The following is a 26,804-nucleotide window of genomic DNA, read 5'->3' on the forward strand; positions in this document are numbered from 1 at the left end:
ACAAGGGCTTAATTTCCAAAATATACAAACAGCTCACATAGCTTAATATCAAAAAAACAAACAACCCAATCAAAAAATGGACAGAAGTCCTTAAATAGACATTTCTCCAAAGAAGACATCCAGATGGCCAACAGGCACATGAAAAGATGCTCAGCATCACTAATTGTTAGAGAAATGCAAATCAAAACTACAATGAGGCAATACCTCACACCAGTCAGAATGACCATCATTAAAAAGTCTACAAATAATAAATGCTGGAGAGGGTGTGGAGAAAAAGGAACCCTCCTACACTGTTGGTGGGAATGTAAATTGGTACAGCCACTATGGAGGACAGTATGGAGGTCTCTTAAAAAACTAAAAATAGATTTACCATATGATTCAACAATCCCACCCCTGGCATTTAGCTGGAGCAAGCTAAATTCAAAAAGACACATGCACCCCAATGTTCACAGCAGCACTAATTACAATAGCCAAGACATGGAAGCAACCTGAATATCTATCAACAGATGAATGGATAAAGAAGGTGTGGTATGTATATACGAATATTACTTAGCCTTAAAAAAGAATGAAATAATGCCATTTGCAGCAACGTGGATGGACCTAGAGATTATCATATTAACTAAAGTAAGTTAGACAGAGAAAGGCAAATATCATATGATATCACTCATATGTGGAACCAAAAAAAAAGCCACAAATTTTATTTATAAACCAGAAATAGACTCACAGACGTAGAAAACAAACTGTGATTACCAAAGTGGAACGTAGGGGGAGGGATAAATTAAGAGTTTGGAATTAACAGATACATGCTACTATATATAAAACAGATAAACAATAAGGACCCACTGTATACCACAGGGAACTATATTCAATTTCTTATGAGCTACAGTGGAAAATAATCTGAAAATATATGTATATATATGTATGTATATGTATAACTGAATCGCTTTGCTGTACACCTGAAACTAACATTGTAAATGAACTACACTTCAATAAAAAGATCTAAAAATTAAAAAAAAATTCTTTCTTCCTGAGCTAAGTAATTCTAGCTAGTGTGATTTTGGGTGGTGGTAAATGGAGAATAAGAATCATTCAGAATATAATTTTTTTTAGATTCTGTCTCATCCCCCAAAATATTTGAGGCTGCAGCCACGGCTTAGATTTTGACAAAAGTAGCAATAAAATTTTCAGTGAAAACTTACTGTTGATATTAAATGCTTTTGTAGGCATGTATCACTTCCCTGTTAAGGATGAGTAATACTTCCCTTTTAAAGTATATTCTTTTTATAGCAACTGGAATGATTAGCTCTGTTCAAGCTCTTCTTCCAATGTAGATCTAACGCTTGTCTCAGCTTGCCAGCTCTGTGACACCATTTTGAATGTGCTGGTGGTGGAAAGGAAATGAGGTTGAGAAGATCTGGCAGAAAAGTTTCACATAGAGGTAGAATTGTGCGATACCACTGTGATGTGGTGATGTGAGTAGTGGGTGGGGAGGACTGTCACATGAAGCCAGTGCCTGCCTGAAGGTGTCTCTGACATCTCTGTGGATGATGTAGTCATAGTGATGTTGGGCCTGGGGAGAAGGGAAGCAAGGGTATATATCACGCAGAAACCAAGTACTTTCAGCTTCTAGGAGACCCATAACTTTAAAATGTGCCATTGTTTTGATAGTAGAATCCTATTGTCTAGCTTCTATATAAATATTTGATTAAATAAAATAAATACCGCTTGGCTTCCCAGCCATATACTTGCTTCTAAATGTTCTTTCTTATAAAGTGAGTTTCCATTGTGAAATTAATTTGGTGATTATTGGTTTTTCATTCAAGAAATGTTTGTTTAGCATCTTATGTGCAAAGCATTGTGTGTCAGGCATTACATATAAGAAATAAATGAGATGAGACCTGTACTCTTAAAAACCTTTCTTACAGTCCAGTCTGGAGAAGCCTTTAGAAAGTTTAAAAAAAGAATTTGCAGGGGTAGGGAGGATATAGCTCAGTGGTAGAGTGGTAGAGTTCAATCCCCAGTACTTCCTTTAAAAACAACAAACAAACAAACAAACAAAACAAATTCCCTCCCCCCTGAAAAAAAATTTTTTTAAAGAAAAGAAGAATTTTCTAGTGCTTATTGTATTCCAGGAGCCCAAGTTATCTCATTTTATCTTCAGAATAACCATATAGGCTAGGTAATATTAATGTTCCCATTTTACATGTAAAGAAACTGAAATACATGAGAGGTCATCAGTTAAGTGTCAGAGCCAGGATTCATATTCAAGCAGTTTGACTCCAGACCCTGGATCACTTCACTTATGCTAATAAGCACTCTTTCAAAGGAGGGTTCTAATGGTACTAGGGGGTGGGAGGAGAGAGAAAGGATTAATGTTAATTGAGGGCATCATTGAGGAGATCATTGTTGAGAAGATGAAATGTTAGCTGATCCTGAAAGGATAGTTTTCAGTACATAAATGAAGTCTTCCAACTCAGGGAGGAGCTTGAACTTAATAGGTCATAAAAATCATTTATATCTTTCAACAAATCTTTACTGAGAGCTTGCTTGCTGTGTGCAAGATACTATACTAGGTACTAGAAAGCCAGAGGTAAGTAAAACTCTGAATCTTCCAAAGTAAGGCAAGTTACAAGAGTGATGTGGGAAGAAGGTAGGTTATAAAGAGTGTAGGAATGAATGAAAGTTAAGGAAATGTAGATCGCAGTAGTAACCTACCCTCAAAGTTTGATAACAAATGAAAAGAATGAATTAGAATCATGTTTTAGGGAGAGGGGCAAGGGATGCATGTTTTTTAAGATGGATAAATGTAAGTTTATTTGTAGGACAGAACCAGAGGAGAGGGAGAGATGGGTGAAGAATAAGGCTCATGAGAAAGTGTGAGCTTCCAAAGATTAGTTGGAACAGATCATGGAAAGTTTTAAATGCTGTGGTAAGGAATTTTTACATTATTCTATGAGGAGAAGGGAGCCATTGAAGGTTTATAAAGAAGGAAATGACATATTTTCTGTTTTGAAAAGGTAACCCTAATAGCCATCTAAGGGATGATATAATTTAGAATTGTTAATAATAATGGAATAAAAACCACTAACCTTTATTTGATCATGGGCTAGACATTGCTAAACACTATACCTGAAACATCCCATTTAATCCTAACAATCCTTTATTTATTTAGTGTTATTTTCAGGTCCATTTTTTTGGATAAGGAAATTGAGATTTATAAAGATTAAGTAACTTGCTTAAGTTCCCCTAGGTAGATATGGATAGATCTTTATGCTCTAGTGCAAGGGTCAGCAAATTTTTTCTGTAAAGGACTAATAGTAAATATTTTAGTCTTCACAAGTCATACAGTCTCTGTCACAACTATTCACCTCTGCTGTTGTAGCACAAAAGAAGCTATAGACAATACCATGGCTGTGTTCCAATAAAACTTTATTTAAAAAAAAGTAGTAAGCTGCAGTTATTAACCCCTGCTAATGCCCATTGTAGTTTAGAAAGCTGTAATGAAGGAAGAAATGTAGCTTACTGTATTTTACTTTACTTTTTTGTTATGGTGGGGATGAGAATAGAATTATCCTTTGGTAGGAATACCATTTAATCTCAGAGAAGCATCCTTTCTAGAAGAGACTCACTAGAAACAGCTATTTATGCATACAATTTAACCACATTCTGCAAAATACCCACTTAACTTTTTATTACAATTGCTTTCCAACCAAATCGCTCCTAGAATGAAAGCTCTGGGAAAGCAGGGACTTTGTTTTATTCATTCTCCTGTCCCTAATGCCTTACACATAGTGGCCACTCAATATAGTTGTTTAATAAATGAACGACATACTGATTCTCATAATTCCAGTGACTGGGGAGTTGTACAAACACTTAGAGAAGAGTGACACTTTTTTTTAAAGATACCTCTACAACGGCAGCTCCCTCAGATCGACTGTTTTCTCATTTATCTTGCCCAGAATTATTCTGCTCTAGTATAGCTTCCTCTCTTACCAAACTAGTTTCTGATACTAACTGAAACTCTCAGATGCTCTGTCTGCATAGCTTATAGACGCTGTGCCATGCTGGCCAGAAACATCCAGCATTCCAGATTGTCTTTCAGCACCCTGTGTTACTTATGCTCATTATTCATTAAACTTACCTATCCCACATCCCTCCCCTCACTGTCTTCCATATTAGGTAGTGAATTTCATAGCAAAGAAACTGACAGATGAATGGGTTAAATGTCCCACTTTCACAAAGCAGGGAGTGGAGGTAGAGAGAACAGTTGGGGAATGGTAGGGAGAGTAGGCATACATAGACACCAGCTTCTGCCCAGGCACCTGTGACCAAATTAGATTCTTACCTGGCCCACTTCTAAGTTATAATTATGAAAATTGCTTATTTTTTAAAAAACTCTTACTGTATACTAGTAACTGTGCTGTGAACTTTATATTCATTATTTCATTCAGTCTTTCCAATGACCTTATGTTACGGATACTATTATCCTATTTTACTGAGAAGGAAACTAATGCTTGCCCAGTAAAGAGTGGAGGTGGTATTTGAACCCACACTCTCTAACTTCAGAGCTCTTTAAAAATTTTTTTATTTAACATAATTTTTTATTGAAGTGTAGTTGATTTACAATGTTGTGTTAGTTTCTGGTATACAGCATAGTGATTCAGTTTTATATATATATATATATATATATATATATATATATATATATATATATATATATATATATTCTTTTTCATTATAGATTATTACAAGATATTGAATGTAGTTCCCTGTGCTTTACAGGACTTTGTTATTTATTTTTATATATAGTAATATGTATATGCTAATTCCAAGCCTAATTTGTCCCATAAATTTCTTTTCTGTGTCTGTGAGTCTCTGTTTTGTAAATAAATTCATTTGTATCATTTTTTAAAATTGCACATGTAAGTGATATCATACGATGTTTGTCTTTTTCTCTCTGATTTACTTCCCTTATTATGATAATCTCTAGGTCAGCCATGTTGCAGAGCTCTTTTAACTACTCTATTTTGCTTCCTGTTTATTCCTAAGCCCAAAGTAAGTTTCAGCTAGTCACTGGAGCCTGCATCCTATTTTCAGTATTACCTAGATATTCCCTTGGGTTCTTTCTTTTCTGCAGTCCCCACCATGTCTCTGGATGTACTTAGAGAAAACCTGTAGTCCAGAAATCACTTCTTGGAGAAACTCTGAAATTTTCACATTAGTAATTTTGATTGAAGCAGTATGTCTTTAAAGCTCGGCTGTGACACTGAAGCTAACCTCACTCAGTTGCTTAAGTTCAACAATTATTTACTGAGTGAGCATATTCTTTTCGAGGCACTGTTAGGTGCTGTGAGCACAGGGAAGACTGTGACCCAGACTCTGCCTTCATGGAACTTTATGGTCCTTTCCAGCTCTGTCACTGCTCTGCCTTCATTCTCACTTGTAGTCAGTCTCTTCCTTTTCCCTTGCCCTTCTAAACTAGAATTACTTGAAGCTTGTGGGGATTGTTTTTTTTTGGGGGGGGGTGTAATTAGGCTTATTTATTTATTTATTTAAAATGGAAGTACTGGTGATTGAACCCAGGACCTTGTGCATGCTAAGTGCGTACTCTACCATTGAGCTATGCCCTCCTCCCCCTGGTATTGTTCATGAAGTTTCCTTCTTGACACCCCAAGCCCTGAGTGCCACTGGCTTTACGTCATTTATCTTCTCTCACTTTGTGGTCATTGTCAGTCATAACAATTTATTTTATTTAAAAAAATTTTATATATATAAATATAGCCTGTTGGTTGAAAAAACTTCAAGTATAAGTGTGAAAAAATAAAACCTTCAAAAAAAAGTGCCCTAAAAAATAAAAACCACCCTTTACCCTCTCAGTACCATTTATTACTAATACTTCTAGACATTTTCTATTAATATACACAATTTTTTTACAGCTTTTTTTTTACAGGATTTTATAGCTTGATGTTTTCATTTAACAGTATAGTTTAGGTATCTTCCCATATCAGTACATAAAGATTCTTTTTAATAGCTATATAGTATTCCAACCTATGGATCATACAATATTTAACCAGTCTTTTATTGGTGGGTATTTAGATTGACATACACTGGTGAAATAGATGTCTATTTACATGAAGTTGCTCACCCAAACTGAGTATATTTATAAGATAAATTCCTAGAAGTGTAATTATTGAGGCAATTAAATTTTTTGCTAGATATGATCAATTAATTATCCTTTGAAAATGTTGTGCCAAGAACTCAGCAGTGTTTCCTGTTCCTAATTTCCTTACCTTTTGGACAACATTTGGCATTATCATTCTTAATGTTTGTTTACTGATAGATTTAAAAAGTAAGATCTCCTTGTTTTAGTATACACTTCCCTAATTATGAGGGAATTAGAGCACATTTTGATATTATTAGCCCTTTTACTTATTTTTCTGTGAATTCTATTCATACCTTTTGCTTATTTTCCTATTCAGTTCTTTTTTAAATTACATATTTAGAATAGTTCTTTTTTTGTTAGGGAAGTTAGCCGTTTGTCATCCAGCAAATGTGGGTGCTCCCAACCTCAGTTTGTTGTTTGTAAATTACAGACCTTCAGATTGGGTGGTCCAGCCCACGTACTTTCTAGATGAGGAAACTGAGTCCCATAGGATTAATGACCTTTTTGTGAGCATGTAGTCAGATAATGGCAGAGCTAAATCCAGCATTAAGTTTCTTTGCTTCCAGTTTGGTGCTTGTTCCATTATACCCTGCTGTTTGCTTATCAGGCTTGCTGCTCTCCCTCTTCCACCATTGCTTTTTACCACAAAGTCTTGCCACAACCAGATGTTTCATGATAAACTTAGAAATTTACAAAAGTGGTATCAAAGTTTGAGAGGCTACAGTGTTATACAGGAACCCAGTAGACTTCACAAGTATTGGATTGTTTCTAATGCATGGGCAACTACACTAGTTATGTTCATGTCCTTTTCACTTGTTTAAAAAAAACTTTTTTTTGTTTGTTTTGTAGGTTCATGGGTGTATGTGTACATCAAGGACAATTGCATGCACTTACAGAGGTGAGACTTCAATAAGTGTGTTGAAGTAACTTCTTTGCCTTAGTTTTAGGATTTATGTAATTCTTCCTCACATATGTACGCAAATTATGTGTGCATGTATGTTTATGCAAAAGTGGCACTGTTAACAATACTTTCTTCTGTAGCCTGGAGACGAAGGCCATATCTCTTAATAGTCTTGGATTCCCTAATAACACTTGGTGAGTACTCTGGGAATGAGTGCTCAAATATATATTGGTTCTTGCTACTTGGATGACCCCCTGCTAAGCTAAAGGATGGCATCACTTGACTGCAGACTTTATCATGGCAACAAATTCCCAGACTACCCAGAAGTGTGTGGTATCCTGATCTAAAATTCCACAGATTTCCAGACTACCCAGAAGTGTGTGGTATCCTGATCTAAAATTCCACTGTTGCTGCTCCAGTTTCCTGATTGGAGAAATCTACTCCTTGGAGTCAGTTTATATCTCTTCTCATTACATTTTTAGCCTCTTCTAGGTGGGTAAATAGGTGTTAGTCATTACTCAGCCTCTGAGGACCAGATAATCCTCTCTAGAACTAAGGCTTCCCAAATTCAGGTACTGGGTTACCAGCTTCAGAATTTGCTTGGGTGCTTCTTAGAAACAGATCCCTGGAATATTCTAGGTCTAGTAGTTCTTTGTAGGGCACGTATGTATTCTTAAAAGCTCCTCAGATTATTCTAATGAGCATCTAGATTTGAGAATCTATGCTCTAGAATGTTTTCACTTTTCTCCTTGAGAAGTAAGTACCAAAATACAAAGTGAACAAATTTAGGAAGGAAAATTGTTCAACAGAATTTGCAAGAGCATTGGTTTCCTGTTGGCTTGGTAGCTGGTATTAGTCCTTAATATCTTATCAAGGAGGGACCTGTGTGCCTTTTTTCTCAATTACTGAGGGTACCAGAATGTGGAATGTATGTAGCTATGTCGTGCTTCTTACATGGAAGGCCAAAGAAAGTGGGTTAGTGAGGTGGTTAAGAGCATGGGTTCTGAAGTATTGATTGCCTAGGTTTGAATCTTTCTATCAGCAATGTTTTCATTTGTAAAACGGGAATAATAATAGTAGCAACAATAACAACCACAACCACAACAACAACAGTACCTATCCTGGGAAGTCTAGATAGAGAAGAGGACTATAGCTAAGCCCTAAAGTATTTCAGTTTTAAAAGTCTGGGGGAGGGGAGAGTGTAGCTTAAGTAGTGGAGCTTGTTCTTAGCATGCATGAGGTCCTGGGTTCAATCCCCAGTATCGCCTTTAAAAATAAATAAACTTGGTTATCTCCCCCAACCCTTCCAAAATAAAATAATTAAATAATATGACGATAAATAAATAAAACATTTTTTAAAAACCTTAAAAAAAAAAAATGGGAGTCTTGGGGGAAGGGCAGGTTGAAAAGGAATGGCTAGTGAGATAGGAAGAAAACCAGAAGTGTGTTGGCCTGGAATAGAAAGGAAGGGGTTTCAAGGCGGAAGGAATAATTATGTAATTGTGGCAAATGCTGTTGATAAGATGATGACTTTACAGTGATATTGTGAGGATAAAATGTAAAATGCTTGTTTAACACAGTGCGTGGCATATAGTAATTGCTTAATACATTTTAATTGTTACAGCTTTTATTAACAGTGACTAGTCCCTCCTGAACTCCTTGAATTGTCAATATTTTTCATTTGGTAGTTAGTTCTGTACTGCTGTTACTGTCATTAAATTTTTAAAAAACTTTTACAAAGTATGACATAGCAGAGAAGCACAGATATGAAAAGTGTACACCTCACTAGGTTTTCACAAATGAACACACCCGTAACCAGCATCCTGGATCAAGAAACATTTTCTGTGTATTTCTTTTCTTAGAACTGAGTCTATAAATTCTTCAAAGACAAAATTCTCTCCTCGCCAGCCTTCTATCCACCAGAGCTCTGACACTAATAAACCAATAAACGCTTGTAAAAGTATTTGTTGCATTCCCTGTTTATATCATTGTTTTCTGAAATGCAAGTTCATTGGAAGTTCAGTTGGTTTTGCTGACAAAGAAGAACATACTTGAAAATCTGTAACCATGTCTCAAATTTAGAAGTGGGTTAAAAAAAAAATTTAGAAGTGGGTGTAGTAGAAATGGCAGAAATGAATGATCGTAATGCAGCATTCTCTTGGCCATGTTGCACTTAAATAACATTTTCTGTTGCTTATTTGTTTATAGCCATATACAACATACAGTAAGGGCTTTGTGAGTATATTTCCAGTCTCATTAATGAGATATTGATATAGCTTATGATATTAATAATCTTTACTATGATGTTAATAGGCTGATGGTTGAGAGGCCCAAATATCTAAGTGTTCTTGCTTGTTTTCAGAAGGGGATCAGCAAAGGCCATCATGGCATAGATATCTGGAGACTGCCTTATAATTTCACTTGACAGCACAGCTATTAGTTTCACTAAAGGTCATAGAAATAAATTACTAATAACATCAAGCACACTGCTTGAAACTTGGGTGATTTTTAGTAAATATTTCTTGACTGGTGGAATGCCTGCCCTCCACCGTAGTTCTTACTTACCTTAAAACAGTTTATCAGTAATTGCAATAGTCAATCATAGCTCTTATTTATACCTGTAAAGTATTGATATTATCAGGAAGAATTTTTCTCCTATGCAGTAGTGGTCTAGACTTTTCTGGGCTTCAGCCATTTCCATAAGTCTTCATTGTAATTGTAGACATTAATTGAACTTGGAACAATTACTTAGGTGTGGTTTTTCTTTAATTGAAGTATAGTTGATTTGCAATGTTGTGTTAGTTTCTGGTGTACTGCATAGTGATTCAGTTATATACATTCTTTTTCATTCTAGATTATTGCAACTTACTGAACATAGTTCACTGTGCTGTATAGTAGGACCTTGTTGTTTAGATGTGTTTTTTTAACTACCTGTGGTAAGGAACAGACTTCTAAGTTTTTAAGCAAATGAATATTTGTTAAAGAGAAAGCAGTTTGATAAAAGATCAGGCAGAATCTTTCAAGTTTAATGAGTTGAATTAAGAATCCATATTGTGTTGAACAGGAATGCTCCATAAGTATGTCTCTATTTTTTCATTAATATGTCTTTGACTCAGAAAACCTGACCTTGTCTTTCATTTAGTCATGAGTATCAAGGAAGTGGAAGTCTTTGGTTTTTAAAGACAGAAAATATAACCCTATGGTCAGTTGGGTTATTGCTATGTATTATCCAACCACAAAACCATACAACAATAAACATTTTTCATACCTCTGCTGGTTCAGCTAAGCTGAGCTAGGCCCAGTTGGGCAGTTCTGCTGATCTCACTTGTGCTCACTCATGCATTTGCAGGTCAGCTGGTAGTCTGCTGTAGGCTGGGCTTTGCTGGGGCACTTTGCTCCAGCTGTTTCTCATCCTTTTCTGGGACCAGTGGGCTAACCTAGGCATGTCCTTTCTAAGATGATACCAGACTAGCGAAAGTATGCCAGCGCATTTGTGAAAGTGCTTTTCATTATTCTGCCTATGTTCAAGTTTGTGTGGCCAACATCCCATTGGACAAAGCAAGTCACATGCCTGATTCTATACTGGGAGCATACTGCAAAGTTACATGTCAAAGGGCATTCATTCAGTAAGGGGTGAAGAATTGGAACCTTCATTGCAATTTCCCAAACCATATAATTATACCAATCAGCACATCATAGTTATTTGTCTTTTCTCCTCTACTTGAGGGTAGAGACTTTCTCTCATTTTAAAAATTATAACTACCAGGTATCAAACACCCACTGTGGGCTAAGTGCTATGCTTGGTGCTTTATATGTTACAATTCTCACAATTCTGTAGTCCTATTTGCTCCATTTTATAAATGAGAAAACTAAGGCCTGGAGAAATTAAGTGACTTCCCCAAAGTAGGCTTTGGATCCACGTTCATCTGACATCAAAGCTATACTCTTTTCTTTTCTTTTCTTTTCTTTTCTTTTCTTTTCTTTTCTTTTCTTTGTTTTTAATTATTTTTAGAGGGGGACGTAATTAGGTTTGTTTATTTATTTTTTAATGGAGGTGCTGGGGCTTAAACCCAGGACCTCAAGCATGCTAAGCTCATGCTGAGCTGTACCCTCCCCCAAAAGCTATACTCTTTCAATTACAACATGCTGTCCTGATTCGATTATGTATACCTCATAGTGCTGAGTGCAGGTTCTTGTATGTGTAGCATGTGTAGCACTTGTAGAATTTGTTTCTGACTAACTTTATATATTTTGGGTTATTTACAAAAGCTGTTTTCTGGTTATTGGATATATTAGAAGGGATTTGGATGCAAGTAACAGAAAATAGTTAAATGGCCTTAAGCAACAAAAGGACTCATATAAACTGGAAATCCAGCTGTTTATTAGGTTAGGGGTTGGTTTGAATAGATGTTATCCAGAGAGCCCATCTCTTTCCATCTCTTTGTTCTGTGTTTACATTGTCAACTTCATCCCAAGGTTGATTGTCATTCATAATCAAAAAGTAGCTGCCACCAAGTTACATGCTATATGTTTTCTCTTCCCTATCCAAGACAGAGGAGACTGGGGTGGGCTGGGGCAGGTGGTGTCAAAGAAAGAGAGAAGAGAGATGTGCTTCCAGACAAAGTATGCGTCATCTCATATGCTTTTTAAAAAAAGTTTGTTGAGAAGGGCACAAAGAGGGAAATGTCCTCATAATCAAACAGTTTGGGGAACCTCTTTGTGCAGAACCTCTTAGTGCCTAGAAGACTGGGAATTTGGTGAATGAGTAGGATATAAGGTCGTGGGGCAGGGGCCTCAAGTGACAGTACTCTCTGATCAAGAGTCAACAAAAGAATGGCTTGGTGGGTAGGACATTTGGGGTCTTTCTTGCCTTTTGTGCCATGGAGAAACTATTCTTTTCCCCACTGTGGCAGCGAGAACCACTTAGCTATAAACAGAGCAGTTGCTTGGCTTCTTTACAGCAGAGTCACCTCAGTCAGGCAGATATCTGGTACTGAAAGAAATGCTCTTCACTCATGAGGGAATGGTCGGCCCTGCAGGTGGCTGAAGAGAATTTTAAAATTTACGTAGCCCTCACCCTCTTCTGACCATTTCCACACCCCCACCCCAACTCTATGACTTCTTTATTAAAGAATAATTACTTTGGAAATTCCTTGTTTGTGTGGGTTGATATGTGTTGTTTCTGAGTCGGTTTTTGTCAGACTTTTAAGAAGCCTTATATAACCAGAGAGCTTACAATGAAAGGAAACTCTGTGGGTTCAGTGACCAAACTCATGCATTATTTATAAAAATGAGCAGCCAGACCCTGATTCCAATTTCTTGGTGTGCTGTGATAGTGCCATTAGTTTTGCCTGCTGCTGCTTTTCTTGTATTTGTGTGTGTGTGTGTGTGTGTGTGTTTGTGTGACCCAGTACTGAGAGTTCTCCTGGCCTTATTTGCCTTGAGCCAGATGCAAAGTTGTCTGGTGCCTGCCTTGGGTTAACTTTGGCAGTGCAGCCACATCCTGTCTTTCAAGCATGTGGCTACTTTTCCTGTCCCTAGTCCTCCTTTGTTTCAATTTGATATGCCACTCCATAAATAATCTTCATTAAGCATACTTTGATAATGTGATGCTTCTGTTTAAAAACTTCTGTTTAAGATTATAGACTCTCTCTAATTGGATTTCAGAATATGAATTGCTCCCTTTAGTTAGGTAGGTCTGTTTGCTGTCTTCTATACATACTGGCCTTGGGTGTGCCTTCCAGGACTTGGAATGCCCTTCTCTCTCTTCTCCTTCCCACTTTCTAAGTCACCTCAAATTCCAGGTTCTCTAGTGTAGCTCAGTCTCTTAAATAGGGCCTATAGTAATACTCTGTGTGGCTGGGCCCATAGTGTATGTAAGAAAGCTGAATTAACTCCAGTGGAAAGAGCCAGAAGTCAAAAATGGTGTGTAATGTTACATCTCAAGTCCTGTCACAATTAGAAGCTTGTTTATTTCACTCATACTTGTAAAAGTAGCTAAAAACATTCCTGTTAATACATGTTGACACCTTTACTTTTGAAAAAGGTAGCTTTTATTTAATTTTTTGGTTTGGTCATTTAGTAATAAAAAATCTCTAAATAAATTGTGGTATATATTTTCTGCCCTTATTTTTAGTAACTCCCTATGACATTTGAGAAACAAGAATTTGAAGCTGGAAGTCTACCCCACAAATAATAGAAGAGTTCATTCAGTTTACTTTATTCTTAAAACAGTTTCCCCCTGACTTGCTAGCTTGCCTCTAGCTCATTTATTCATTCAAAAAGGTATTTACTGGGCTCCCATTATGTGTCCAGCACTATTCCAGGTACTGGGAATATAATAATGAACAAACAATAATCTCTGCCCTCATGGAATTTCCATTGTTATCAGACAGAGAAGTTAGACTAAACAAGAAAACAAATTGTAATAGACATGTTGTCAAGTGCTGTGGGATTTGCAATTTTGAATATGTGGATAGCGAAGGTATCACAGAAGAGGCAAAAATCAAGCAGGTAATAGAACTAGCTGTGTGAATATCTGGGGAAAGAGTGTTCTAGGCAGTGGGAAGAGCAAGCGCAAAGACATGGAGGCAGAAATGCCTGGGCCTGGTGTGGTTGAAGAATTCCAAAGAGGGTATGTGGCTGCAGCAGAGAGAATAAAAAGAATAGAAGTAGATGGAGGTCAGAGAGGAAACATGGGCCAGATCACATAGTGTCTTATAGACCATTGTAAGAGCTTCAGCTTTTACTCAGGATGAATTGAGAAGTCTTTGGAGGTTTTTGAGTAGAGTTATGACATGATGTGACTTATCTTTTAACAGGATCACCCTGACTACTGTGTGGTGAATAGACTGAAAAGGAGGCAAGGGTGAAAGCAGGAAGACTAGTTAAGAGACTGTTGCAACAGAGTCTGTGCAATAAATAGAGGCTATGCAAAAATGGGGAGAGAGGATGGTAACTTGGACCAGAGTGGTAGCGGTGGACCTAGTGATTCTGGATCTAGTTTTAAAGTAGAGAAAACAAGCTCTCCTGATGGATTGGGCGAGGGGTATGAGAAGGTGAAAGAAGTCAAAGATAACTGAGGTTTTTGGCCTGAACGTCTGAAGGATAGAATTGCTGTTGATGGAGATGAGGAAGGCTACAGGAGGTACAAGATGGGAGATGATCAAGAGGTCAGTTTTGAACAGGTTAAATTTGAGATATTTATTGAACATCCAAGTGGAAATAACTTCACAGAGCATTGGGATTCCAAGGAGTACTCTGAATGATGCCTTCCTTGTGCAAATTCTGTTTATTAACCTTTTCACTAGAAAATATTTTGTTGATTTGGAAGGAGGCATTTTTTTCAACTGCTGTATTACTTCCCAAATAACAATAATGAAAACCATTAATTAAATCATTTTTATTTCAATGTGCCAGAGTCTGCTAAGCTTCTCTCTCTCTCTCTCTGTATATATATAATGTGAATTTATACACATATATATACACACATATTTATACTTTAAAATAAATTAGCATGCGACCCCATGAAAGAGGTGATATTTTTTCCATTTTACAGATGAGGAATCTGAGGCTCAGAAAGAAATTAATTTATCTAAGATCTCTTAGCTAAATAGTAGAGCTGGGGTTGAGTCAAGTTCTACCTGACTATAATCCTATTTACTAGACTTTAAGCTCCTTAGTGCTGACTGTTTTGTTCCCTGCTGAATCTTCAGTAACTGGCACATAAAAGCATGCAATTAATGTTAGTTGGGTGAATGGATAAATGGATGGAATGAAAACTCCTTTCTAGCACTTGAGCTTCCAGCGGTTAAAAGGTTGCCACAAAGGCATTGCCTCTTTCAAGGTCATTTGATGAATCTTTTCACAATGTTGTTAGTGATACAACAGCAGAAGGATTTAGAAAATGCTTTAGGAGATTTCTAGCTAATCTTTCTCCTAATCCTCTCCATGACTGTGAAACTAGTGTGGCATTTGAATTCATAGAGCTCTTTGTGAGTTTAGGTTAAACCTGTTTCTACCAGAAGTTTTGACAAGTGTGTTTTTCTTAACTTGGTAAGTGGTATCATTCATAGGAATTGGATCTGTGTTAGCTCTTGAGAGCTGTTCCTTTGGATCCTGTAGCAGGTAGAACAATGGAGGGAGGGTGGTCTCCCAATATACTTCTTACGCATTCCTATTACTGAAGGGCATTTCAGCATTCCTACATCTCATACCTAATCACTATCTGTACTTTTTGTGTTTACTGCTCTTTATGTTCTTCTTGTTATCATGGTCACCACTGCGTGCTTAGATAGTAAACTCTTAGATCAGTAATTTCCAAAGTGGATCATAAGCATTTCTTTCCTCAACATACTCATTTTAGCACATTTCACCTTCACAAAGTAATTGCTTGTGTCTGTTTTCTACTCAGCAATTTTTAAGCAGACACTTTGTGTCAAGGACCAGTTTAAGTGAACTTCAAAAAGAAGAAGCTGTTCTGTGAAGGTGGCAGAACAATTGTCTAAAGTCTTCCGTAGTACTTGGCACAAGTGGCTGGTTAATAAATGTTTGTTAAAGTAATCAATAACTTGTAAAAGTATTAGAATAGTACTTAGCTTTTCTTTTCCTTCATTCCTGACCTCTCCTATTTTCTACATTTTATCAATCACCATGTCCTGACCATTTTCCCTCCTTATTATCTTGAATCCATTCGTCTTACTCCACTTCTTTCTGCCATCATCATCTCTCTCTTTTTTATATGTGTGTGTATATATATTTGAAGTATAGTCAGTTACAATGTGTGCCATCATCATCTCGTGCCACAACCATCTAAATTAGTCTCCCTATCAGTCTTGTTCCTCACCTTAAATCCGTATTATCCATGTTGCCAGCCAGAGTGGTCCTTTTAAAACACAGATCTATTTTTTAACAATTTTAGCATTTTTTAAGTGTACAGTTCAATAGTTAGTATTAAATATGCTTACATTGTGGTGCAACAGATCTCTAGCTCTTTTTCATCTTGCACAGTTGAAACTTTACACCTAAGAAACAATTCCTCATTTCCCCCTCCAGCCCCTGGTAACCACTATTCTATTTTCCTTTTCTATGATTTTGACTACTCTAAGTACCTCAGAAAAGTGGAATCACATAATATTTGTCTTTTTGTGACTGGCTTATTTCACTTAGCATAATGCCCTAAAGGTTCATCTGTGTTGTAACATGTGATAGGATTTCCTTCTTTTTAAAGCCTGACCAATATTCCATTGTAAGTATATATCTATATCTATATCTATATCTATATCTATATCTATATACAGTATTTTACTTATCCATTCATTTGTTGATGGACATTTGGGTTGCTTCTGCCTCTCGACTATGAATATGCTGCTTTGAACATGGATGTGCATATTATCTCTTTGAGACCTTGTTTCCAATTCTTTTGGATATATACCCAGAAGTGGAATTGATGGGTGATATGGCAGTTCTGTTTTGGGGGAACCACCATATTGCTTTCCATAATTATTGTACCATTTTACAATCTCACCAATGGTGCACAAGGTTTCTAATTTCTCTACATCCTTGTCAACACTTGCTATTTTCTGTTTTTTTGTTTTTATTTTGTTTTTATTTTTTAATAGTAGCCATCCTAATGGATGTGTGGTGATATCTCATTGGTTTTGGTTTGAATTTCTCATTTGTTGCAGAGACTGTCCTTTCCCCATTGATACATGAGGTTTATTTCTGGGCTTCCTATTCTATTCCATTGGTCTATATGTCTGTCTTTATGCACCACAGTGTTTAATACAAATCTAAGTTTGTTTTCCCTTGTATAAACCCTTCTATGGCTCCTCACTGCCTTCAGGATAAAATCAAAACATCTGATCCTGGTACTGATTATCTCTGTGGCCTCACTGCTCATTCTTCTTTGACCTGTTGGTTCTCTCATTTTTACACTACAGCTGTACTGAACCTCTTTCAGTTACACAAATGGGATGTGACCCTTTCCACCTCTGGGGCTCTGCACTAGCTTTTCCCTCTGCCTAGAATACAACCTTTCCATCTCCCATTGGTCTAGCAAATTCCTACTTAACCTTCAGGACTCAGCTTAGATATTAGTTTCTCTGGGGAGCCTTTTCTAACCTCCCAAGATTAGTTAGATACTTCTATATGCTCTCATAATACAATAATATATATCCTTGACTTTAATTCACTGTTTGCTCATGTACTTAGGTTATAAATTCCTTGAGGGCAGGGCCTATTTTGTTTGCATTGACATCCATCAGTTCCTTGCACAGTGCTTGACAATGATAGTTGCTTATCATATTTGTTGATTGAATGAATAAATAAATTATGAGTGGCATTTTCTGGCTCAAAAGCTACTCAGTGACTTCCTCATTGATTACAGCGTAGTTTTATAACCTTAGTCGCTTTCCAGAACTGCTTAGGATTTTTTTTAGAAAGTGCAGATGCCAAAATCTCACACAAGACCTATTAAATGAAGTCTTGAGTGAGGCCCAGGTGTCTGTATTTAAAAATAAATCAATAAAGCACCATAGGTTATTTTGATGCACACCTAGGGTTAAAACTTGGAACTCAGAATAAACTCTTAGCCTGGTTTCCTGGCCCTCTATGCTCTAGCATCATCTTGCCTTTTTCCTGCTAGGTCTTCTTCTCTTTAACAAGTACTCTATAAGTCAGGCAAACTGGTGTTTTTGTTTTTGTTTACTAAACACAGTATGTTTTCCTGCCTCCTTATTCATATTTTTTCTTCAGTACAGAATATGCTCTTTCCCTTTATTCTATAGAACTCTTCCCGCCCTTCAAGACTTGGCTCAAAGTCCACTTATTTCCCCATAAAACCTTTTCTGATTCTTTCTCTGCCACTGCTGCCCCTCCCTACCCCTCCCTTATGTGGTCAAAATGTTTCCGTTATTATCTTGTTATATAATTTTTTGGTACTTATTACACATTCTGCCCATGGATTAAAGTTATTTTTGTTTTAGTTTCTCTGCACAAGGGTAAGCTTCTAGAGTAGAAGGAACCCAGGCTTCATGGTCATAAGACATAGGTGCAGATCCACACTCCACCATTATTAGTTGTATAACCATGCACAAGTTATTTAAATTCTCTGGACTTGATTTCCTCATTTATAAGAAAAGAATGACAAGAATATTTCAAGATCTTGCAAGGTTCAAATGAGGTAACTGTGAAAGTGGTTTGTAAAACCAATTAGTTGCAAAAAAAAAAAAAACAAACCAATTAGTTGCTGGTTATTATATATGATAGCAGGGGTAGTATCTTACTCATCTGTGTACTCCTAATCTCCCCAGCAGTACCTTGTGTTTAGAAGACACTTTACAGATACTGTCTGAATGATTGAGTAGCGGGGGAAAGGAAGCAAACATCTTGCATTATCTAAAAAGTAAAGGCATGGTAAAGTTTCTCATGCATTTTAGTACCTGTATGATGGCTGAAACTCTTGCCTCATAAATGGAATAATTTCTAACTGGCTTCTTGCACTGTTCAGTCGTAAGACCTTTTGCATAGTCATCCTTTCTTCTGTAACTACTTTGCTCAACAATTTATTTTCTATCCAGATTAGCTGGTTAGTCAAACTAGAAGTGTTCCTTTCTGGTATACCCAAAAATAACAGAACTGAGCACTGGGCTTACAAATAAAACAACAGACATATTACCTGGTAAGTCTTTAAGTCAACTAAGGGGTTGGGATGAGAAAATATTTTACTTATTTTAATCAATAATTTATTGTACTTGGCAGTATCAGGGATACTTTTTAAAAAAATAACTTTTTTCCCTATTATCATACATATGCATTAAAGAAATAGCTAATATCTCTGGAATGTGAAGTGTTTTGCATGCATTTTCTTTTTTCATCTTATGATCTTCTGGGATATAGCCATTATTATTGCTATTTTATATAAAAAGAAACTGAAAATTAGATTAAATAATACCTGATAAGCTCTTCTCCCACTTTTACCCACTTAATTTTCAAGTCTTTGTTTAAATTTTTGCTTTACTATAGTGGCTTTTCCTAATGACCTTCTCATCATCTAGATTGTTACTTGGATTATTATTCTCTTTGATAGTACTCTTAACTTTTTCATTGTAACACACTCCATAACATATAATTCTTCATGTATTTGAATGTTTGTTTATTATCTCTCACCCATATGTCAATTCCAATAGAACTGCTACCATGTTCTGTTTACCACTAGCAACAAATAGGTAGCAGGTGATTGAAGAGATTGGGGTTGGGTGGAGGAAGGAGCAGTTTTCTTCAGGCACTGCCTTCACATTAATCTTGGGAAGCTAAAGACCACATTCATAGATGTTGGAAAGCTGGGGTGTTGACTGACCACAGTTAAGGAGGACAGTTGTGTTTAGCTTGGTTATTCTCTTCTCTAACTTGTTCTCTTCATAAAGCTAATATGAATTATTTTGACCCCTGGGCAAGGATATTATAGGAGGAATTCAATTGTATCATATGGGACTTAGAATGGATTGCCTTTCAGGTCTATTCTATCATATTATATTGTTATTCCATACCCTTAGGCATTGTTTTCCCTATAAATATATACCCTTGATCCATAAATAAGGACAATGTATATAATATGTTTATACCAACTAACTTATCCTGTACATAAGGGCATAGAAGTACTTTTCTGAGAATATCAAGAAGATAAAGAGACATTCATAAAGATAAGATAAGAGGATTAAAAATTTGAGAGCTAAAAAGAGTATTGATCCTACAGGACCTTATAATCCAAGGTAAAGATTTTGAATTTTATATTAAATACATCAGCCAACAATTGAAGGATTTTTAGATTGGAGAGCAATAAGATATAATTTTCACTTGAAAAAATAGCACTTTGGCTGCTCTGGAGAATAGATTGTAAAGGGACAGAAGTGGGGGCAGGAGACTGGTAAGGAGAAACTTACAGATTATGTGAGAGATGTGGTTGGGTTGACTGGAGTGATATCTATGAAGATTTTTAAAGATCTGTTTTAGAAATAGTAACACAAGGTCTTGTGACTTTGATAAGAAAGTGAGGAATCAAATGATGTTTCTAGGTGGGTAGTGGTGCCATTTACTGAGATGTGGAAAACCTGGAGAGTGCAGCTAGAATACTTCTCAGCTGTATGTGTGTTACCTGGGAAATGGTTTTTGTTCTTTGTTTTAACATAACACTGCAATCAGCCATAGTCACTTCACTATTTAAGACCAGACTCAGTCTTTTTATTTCTTTTTAAGTTCTCTCACAATCTCCTTCCCTCAGAATTCTTCACACCCTTCTCCAGACTCAGTCTTTCTCTGAGCCTTTCAAGGATAGCACACCACATCTCAAGGTCCTTCCTTGGACAAGACCTTTCAGACCTAAGCTCTGAAGACTGAGGTAGCCGCTGGGAGTGACTCATGGAGAATGGTAAAGGGATTTCTATATGTAGATAGATGGTTGGGATACTTTATTTAATTCATTCAACTAGTATTTATTTGGGCTTATTCTGCCAGACACTGACCTAGGAATGGCATTGAATCTCTTCTCAGTAAACTCATGAAATGAAGTTAATCGTGTGCCTGGACCTTCTGAATTTATTTGGAAAGGGTTTCAGAATTCAGTGCCATGGTCATTCTCTGCTTTTGTCGTTTAGAAAAGTGTTTTATAATTTAGGATCCCCAAACCAAATCAAGTGACATCATATCCAGATAAGCTGCTTTGTTTGAATTGAGAACTGGCCTTAAACAAGCATTAGCTACTTCCCAGAGTACAGTGGCTGATAGAGGAAAGGTAATTGTGAACAAGTTGATAAAGTAAATCTAGACTTCACTCAGGATTAACCATCTGATTTTTCTCATTGCTCTTTCTTTAATTAAAGAGGTACATCCTTCTGACTCTCAAGATGGTCTAAAATCAAGGAAAATAAAAGGCTCTCCCTTTTCCCTTAAGGATGTAGATATCTATGTGTTCACCAGACCTCAAATTTGTTTTCTCTGCAGAAGAACCAGAACTGGCTGGGTCCTCTGTTCCCACTCCTTCCTTTGACAATTCCAAGTAGTCTTTGTGAATTTCTGTGAACTTAAGAGTAATTAGTTACCTATGTGACCTTTAGCCTTCAGAGGAGATTTCTGCCTTCACTTGGAGTGACTGTTGGGCTGGAAAGCTGTCTTCCACATAGCAAATTGAGAACCTTTCCTCCCTTTCTACCCCTCTACTTACTGTTTTCCACTAGAAGACATCACTTGAGCTTACAGTTTGCCTCCTTTAACTTTTGCTTGACTTCCTCCTTACCCAGAGACTAAGTAGTGTGTTGATATAGGCAGAAGAGACAGAAGAAATGATTGGTTCATTTGAGGACAGAGTCTCCTTTGATACAAATCACTTTAATTAGAAACTTAACTTCTTTTGGTTTCCATTTTCATTTTGTCCATTGTCAAGCCCCTGCTCCTGAGATCTGATGGAGGGAGGCAAGGTGCGTTGTGTTCCTTAATAGAGTGCTTTGTTCACTCTGAGCCCAATCACTACATGAATGTCAGAGGTTCCTGTCTCAGTCTGGAGAATGTGGGCTTGTAGTAGGTGTGGGGTAGCAAGCTGGAGGGAATAGTGCTTTTAAACATGGCCCTAGTAGCCATGTCACTGGTTATGGATCTTGGAATAAGAAAGCAGACTGGATGGATAGTCAGGAGCCCTGGCCTCATCTTAAATCATGTCTGAGACCATTGATTGCTAGTAGAGCTTTATGGGGTCAAGAAAATAGTCTTATTGTTACCTTAGTTTATTCCTTTGGGAATATTTGTTTTACTGATTTATCATTTAATGTTTACTTTGTTTAAACAAATTTGATTTTGATTATGAAATGTTTGTTGTAAGAGTTAAAAATCTGTGGGAAAATCTTAATCATACTTTTTTGAATCTTGTGGGTAAACAGTCATTTTGATGTTTATAGTAGTTTACATTCATGGAAAAACACTCATATTACTTCAGGTACGTTAAACAAACATGTTCTTAAAGTGGTGAACGGGTTCATACTAAGTATCTGTGGCAAGTGTGAGGAAAGAGGAGGAGATACCTTTATGGCCTCTTCTACTTGGCTTTCAGCTGCTGATAAAAGAAATATCCTCTATAAAAAAGGAGATCTTAGTTATAATTTTTAAGTCCATGTGATTCTGACCACTTTAAGGAGTCTGCTTATAGGCTGGTCGAAGGATCCTCAGAATTAAATATCACTGAGTGGCCAAAACACTGTTTTGTATTTCGCTTTGTATCCATTGCTACTGTATTATCTGCCATATAGTAGGCATTATTCAGTGTTTGTTTTGCATGGTATTTATCAGAAAATTCCTCTAAAAGCACATTTCTCTTTTTGATCTTAAATTACATTAATGACTGAGTTGGGAGGGCTTCCAATAAAAGAGGGAACTTAAAACCTGCCTCCATTTATTTAAATGTACTTAATCATTCATTTGTTAATTCAACAAGTTATTGTTCACTTTGCTGGATACTGGGCTTACAAAGTTGAGAAAGAACTGGTTCCTGCCATCACAGTTACAGTACAATGTGATAGGCAATAGTAGAAATACATACAGCGGGCTAAAGTGGCACAAAATGTGGGATAGGGTATCAGGAAATGCTTTCCAAAATAAGAGATTCTCGCTGGGTTTAGAAGGATGAATAAGAATTAGCAAAGCTATGAAGGGGAAGAAGAATATTCTGGGCAGTAGATAAGCCGATATGAAGGCAGAGAGAGTAAAATATTATTCTGAAATATATTTTGGGGCTTTCTCTTTGAATCTGTGCATTACTGCTGATTGACTGAGTCGGCAGGCTCTGGTGGACTTCCTGGAGTGGAGGCTGAACCATGGCAAACTCGGGCCTTGCAGATGTGTGGCTGTACACTTTAGTGGCTGTGGAACCTCGAGCTGAGAACAGGAGGCTCCTTTGGAGCATGAGCCTCCCACAGGGCGCTCTTGGGATGCCTGTCCCGGAATTACCCAGGGCAATAATAAAGCTTTCTTTTCTTCTTTAAACCAAGCCAGCAGGATGGGATGTCTGCTAGCCTTTGTGTTTGGAGCCAACCAACAAACATACAGTGGCCAACACAATGGCATTGTTGGGCTTCAGTGAAAACTAGGTCGGGGACCAGGCCCTCCTCTGCAGAGGGCCCTTCTAAAGAACAGAGGTTTGACAAGCCACTGATTTGGCTATTTGGCATTGATGCCTGGTTTCTGATGGAATTCTGACTTACTTCTGGCACATAAGATTGCAGGATCTCTTCCCGTTCTCTCAACACCTCAATTTGGAATCTCTGAGTTGCCTTTGACTCTTTTTCCTTAGTTCTCATATCTGCCAATAAGTTGCTAAATCATTTAGATTCTATCTCTGCATATTCTAACTCTAGCCCACTTTTTTGTGCCTATAATAGCACTCTAAGTCAGGCATTTGGTCTCTGTCATCTGGACTGATGCAGAGCCCTCCAGACCTCCTTCTAGATCCTCCTCTATCCTGCTACCACCATGAGCTTTCTAAAATGTAGTCTGGGTCATGTATTGGTTTCCTAGGGCTGCCATAATAAAGCACCACAATGTGGGTGGCTTATAATGACAGAAATCTATTCTCTCACAGTTCTGAAACCTGGAAGTCTGAAGTCAAAGCACTGGCAGGGTCATGATGCTGTCTGTGAAGGCTCTAAGGGAAGATCCTGCCTTACCTCCTCCTAGTCTCTTTTGGCATTCCGTAGCTTATAGATGCATAACTCAAATCTTTGCCTCCATCATTACATGACATTCTCCTTGTGTGTCTGTGCCTGCTCCCTTCCTTTCATAAAGATACCAATCATATTGGATTAAGTGTCCACGCTACTCCAATAGAACCTTATCTTTACTTGATTACATCTGCAAAACCCCTATTTCCAAATAAGGTTACATTTATAGGTACCAGGGGTTAGGGCTTGAGCATATCTTTTTGTGAGACAAAATTTAACACATTATATTATACCTTTACCTGTAAACCTTTAGTGGTCCCCATGGTCTGCCAAGTTAGCTATAGTTGTTTTATCTTGGTGTTCCAGAACTTCTACACTAATATTAAATATAAACAATAATGGCAATAACAACTAATATACTGAGAACTTTCTTTGACATTGTTCTAAGCATTTTACATATCAGTTTGTTGAATCCTTGTAACTCTATGGGTTAGGTTCTATTATTATTCCCATGTTATAGATGATTTTATAGTGAATGTATACAGAATGAAATAGAGTAACCAACCCAGGGTCACACAGCTAGTCAGAGGTGAGATTCAATCCTAGGCAGTCTGACTCTGCAGTAGGTGGGCTTTGCCACCATACTGTACTGCCCAGTTTAACTTTTCAGCTTCATCCCTTCTTCCCTACTTATACTTTTGCAAGCAAAAAGAAAGAAAGAAATAATTCCTAATCTATGCACTTTATCTTTGTGATTCTTTGTGATCCTTTTGCACAGAATGTCTTTCTTACTCCCAACCCTAAATATGGGCTTCCAGGAAATGGAACTGAATCCTCAGTGGGTGATTAGTCAGTCCTATGTGGGGGAAAGGTATTCCAGGTGAAGGGACCAGCAATGTGTACAAGAGTGCAATTAAGCAGAGGTCAGACTCTTATAAATAGGAGTGAAAGGCTTTGTATGCCATGCTAAGGATTGTGGATTTTATCCTAAGAGTAACAGGGCATCAGTGAACAATTTTAAGAAGGGAGTAGGTTCAGGCTAGCATTTTAGAAGAATTATCTTGGCTGTGTTAAAGAAGATGGATTGGAATGAGGGCTAAGTCTGTTCAAGATGTAAGAAGGAGAAAAGAAGGCTAGTTAGAAAGCTAATGGAGTGACCCAGGGGAGGGATGCTGGTGATAAGACACTGATAGTGGGGAGAATGTGTTGTGTACTGTGAGCTAATAAGCACTGTGCTAGACATAATGTTGTATATCTTATCTCTTTTAATTATTCCCTGCCTTTGATTAAACATCAAATCATGTTGGTTTTACTTCTGAGATGTCTCCAGATATTAACCTCCCTTCCATTGCTGCCACTGTCTTATTCAGGCCTTTGTTACTTGTCACCTTGATGATTCCAGAAGCCTAACTGTTCTCCCAGCCTCAATTCCTGACCTTTCCCTACAGTTTCTATATTATTGTTAGAATGATATTTCTATGTAGCATACCTGATCATGTTATTGTCTTGTGTGAAAAAAATTGTTAATTATATGTCATCTTTACTAGACTGTGAACTAATGGCAGGGACTGGCCCACTTATCCTTGTGTTTTCACATAGTGGATGTTCAGTGTTTGTGTAGGTGGGTGGATAGAGAGATGGATGGATAGAGAGATGGATGGATCCTCCTCAGGACAACCCTGCTAATTAGATGGCAGCAAATGATTTCTATTAGTTGGGTGGCAGCACATTTATCTGTCTTGGATAAGTGCCCTAGCTCCAGGTTAGTTGGGTAGATTTTTTAAAAAGAAATAATAATTCTTACAGTTGATATTTTCTTTAGAACCTCTCTGAATATGTCTTTGAACCATGAATAAGTTTGTTTGGTTACAGATATCAGTACAATTCAAAGTTAAAAAAAAAAAAGGAGTAACCGTTTTGTCTTGTTCTTCTGACTGGTTATGATTGGGTAAGGTTGTGATTAGAATCAGCAAGAATTGAGAACAGGAGCCCTGGGTGTAGTGACTGTTACCTCAGGGAGAAGTAAGTATTGCTTAGTGCTGTTTCAGAATATTCTTTGTATGGGCATGTTTCTGTGTCTGTCTGTGCCTGAGTGGTACCATCAGAACCTATAGGGGATGTATGGGAAGAAACCATTCTCTCAGCCTCGACAACTCCTAACTATCTCAGATGTTACTTTTTCTCTGAAACTTTCCAAACTCCTAAGTATCTACTTTCATACCCCAAGTATTTACCTCTGCTAAAGGGTTATTAGTATTATTTACTTACCAATGTCTTTGAACTTCTTTAATGTGTAAGCATTTACTATGTGCCAGACACTCTTCTAATCACTGGGGGATATAATACTCATGTAAATGGACAGGTTCTTACTCTCATATGGCAGGAAGAGGGGCAGTGTTTAATAACTGTTCGTAGAAATAACCTGAATTGATATTCCTGAGTGGAGAACTGAGTGTCCGAGTGTCCATTTATCTGTCCCTTTGGCGATTTTTTAAAGGGTGTGGTCATATGATTTCTTGCATACATAATATTGTTTAGTCACCAACACACTTTTGTTTATTGAGTGCCTTCTTGGGAAAGAGCCTTTAACGAACTCAAATATCAAGCACAAATGAAATGGCAGAAACTCTGTTACAACATTTTACTGGACCATGAGGAGGAAAGGCAGGTTTTGGTACAGGTAAAGTTGGGAACAGTCAATGAGAGGTATTGAACATTCACTACACCCAGGGCTCCTGTTCCCAATTCTTACTGATTCTAATCATAACCTCACCTAGTCATACGAGTCAGAAGAACAAGACAAAATGGTTACTTTTTTTTCTTTCAACTTTGAATTGTCTGTGTACTGAGAGGTGTTGAAGTATTGAAGTAGTATCAAATTAACACATTTGATTGGCTGATATTATAGTTTTCTGAACTTGAAAGTTTAAAAGAATGACAATAAAAATTGTAAAAACTTCTCTCTCTAGTAGGTATTTAAATGTGTTGCCAATGCCTTTGGGCTCCCAAGGGGGTGGTCTGGAAGAAAATTAAAGCAAAA

General features: G+C 37.2%; 1 protein-coding gene across 2 annotated transcripts in view; it reads left to right on the top strand.

Moving 5' to 3' along the window:
• TESK2 (testis associated actin remodelling kinase 2) overlaps positions 1-26,804 on the top strand; it is a 104,918-nt gene that overhangs the window by 62,395 nt on the left and 15,719 nt on the right. For both annotated transcript variants that reach the window (XM_074376563.1, XM_074376562.1), the window contains exon 4: positions 7,013-7,061. In XM_074376563.1, coding sequence (XP_074232664.1) covers positions 7,013-7,061 — 49 coding nt within the window. The remainder of the gene's footprint in view (positions 1-7,012; positions 7,062-26,804) is intronic.

The sequence above is a fragment of the Camelus bactrianus genome, chromosome 13 (assembly GCF_048773025.1).
Source record: "Camelus bactrianus isolate YW-2024 breed Bactrian camel chromosome 13, ASM4877302v1, whole genome shotgun sequence".
In the NCBI taxonomy this organism is placed as follows: Eukaryota; Metazoa; Chordata; class Mammalia; order Artiodactyla; family Camelidae; genus Camelus; species Camelus bactrianus.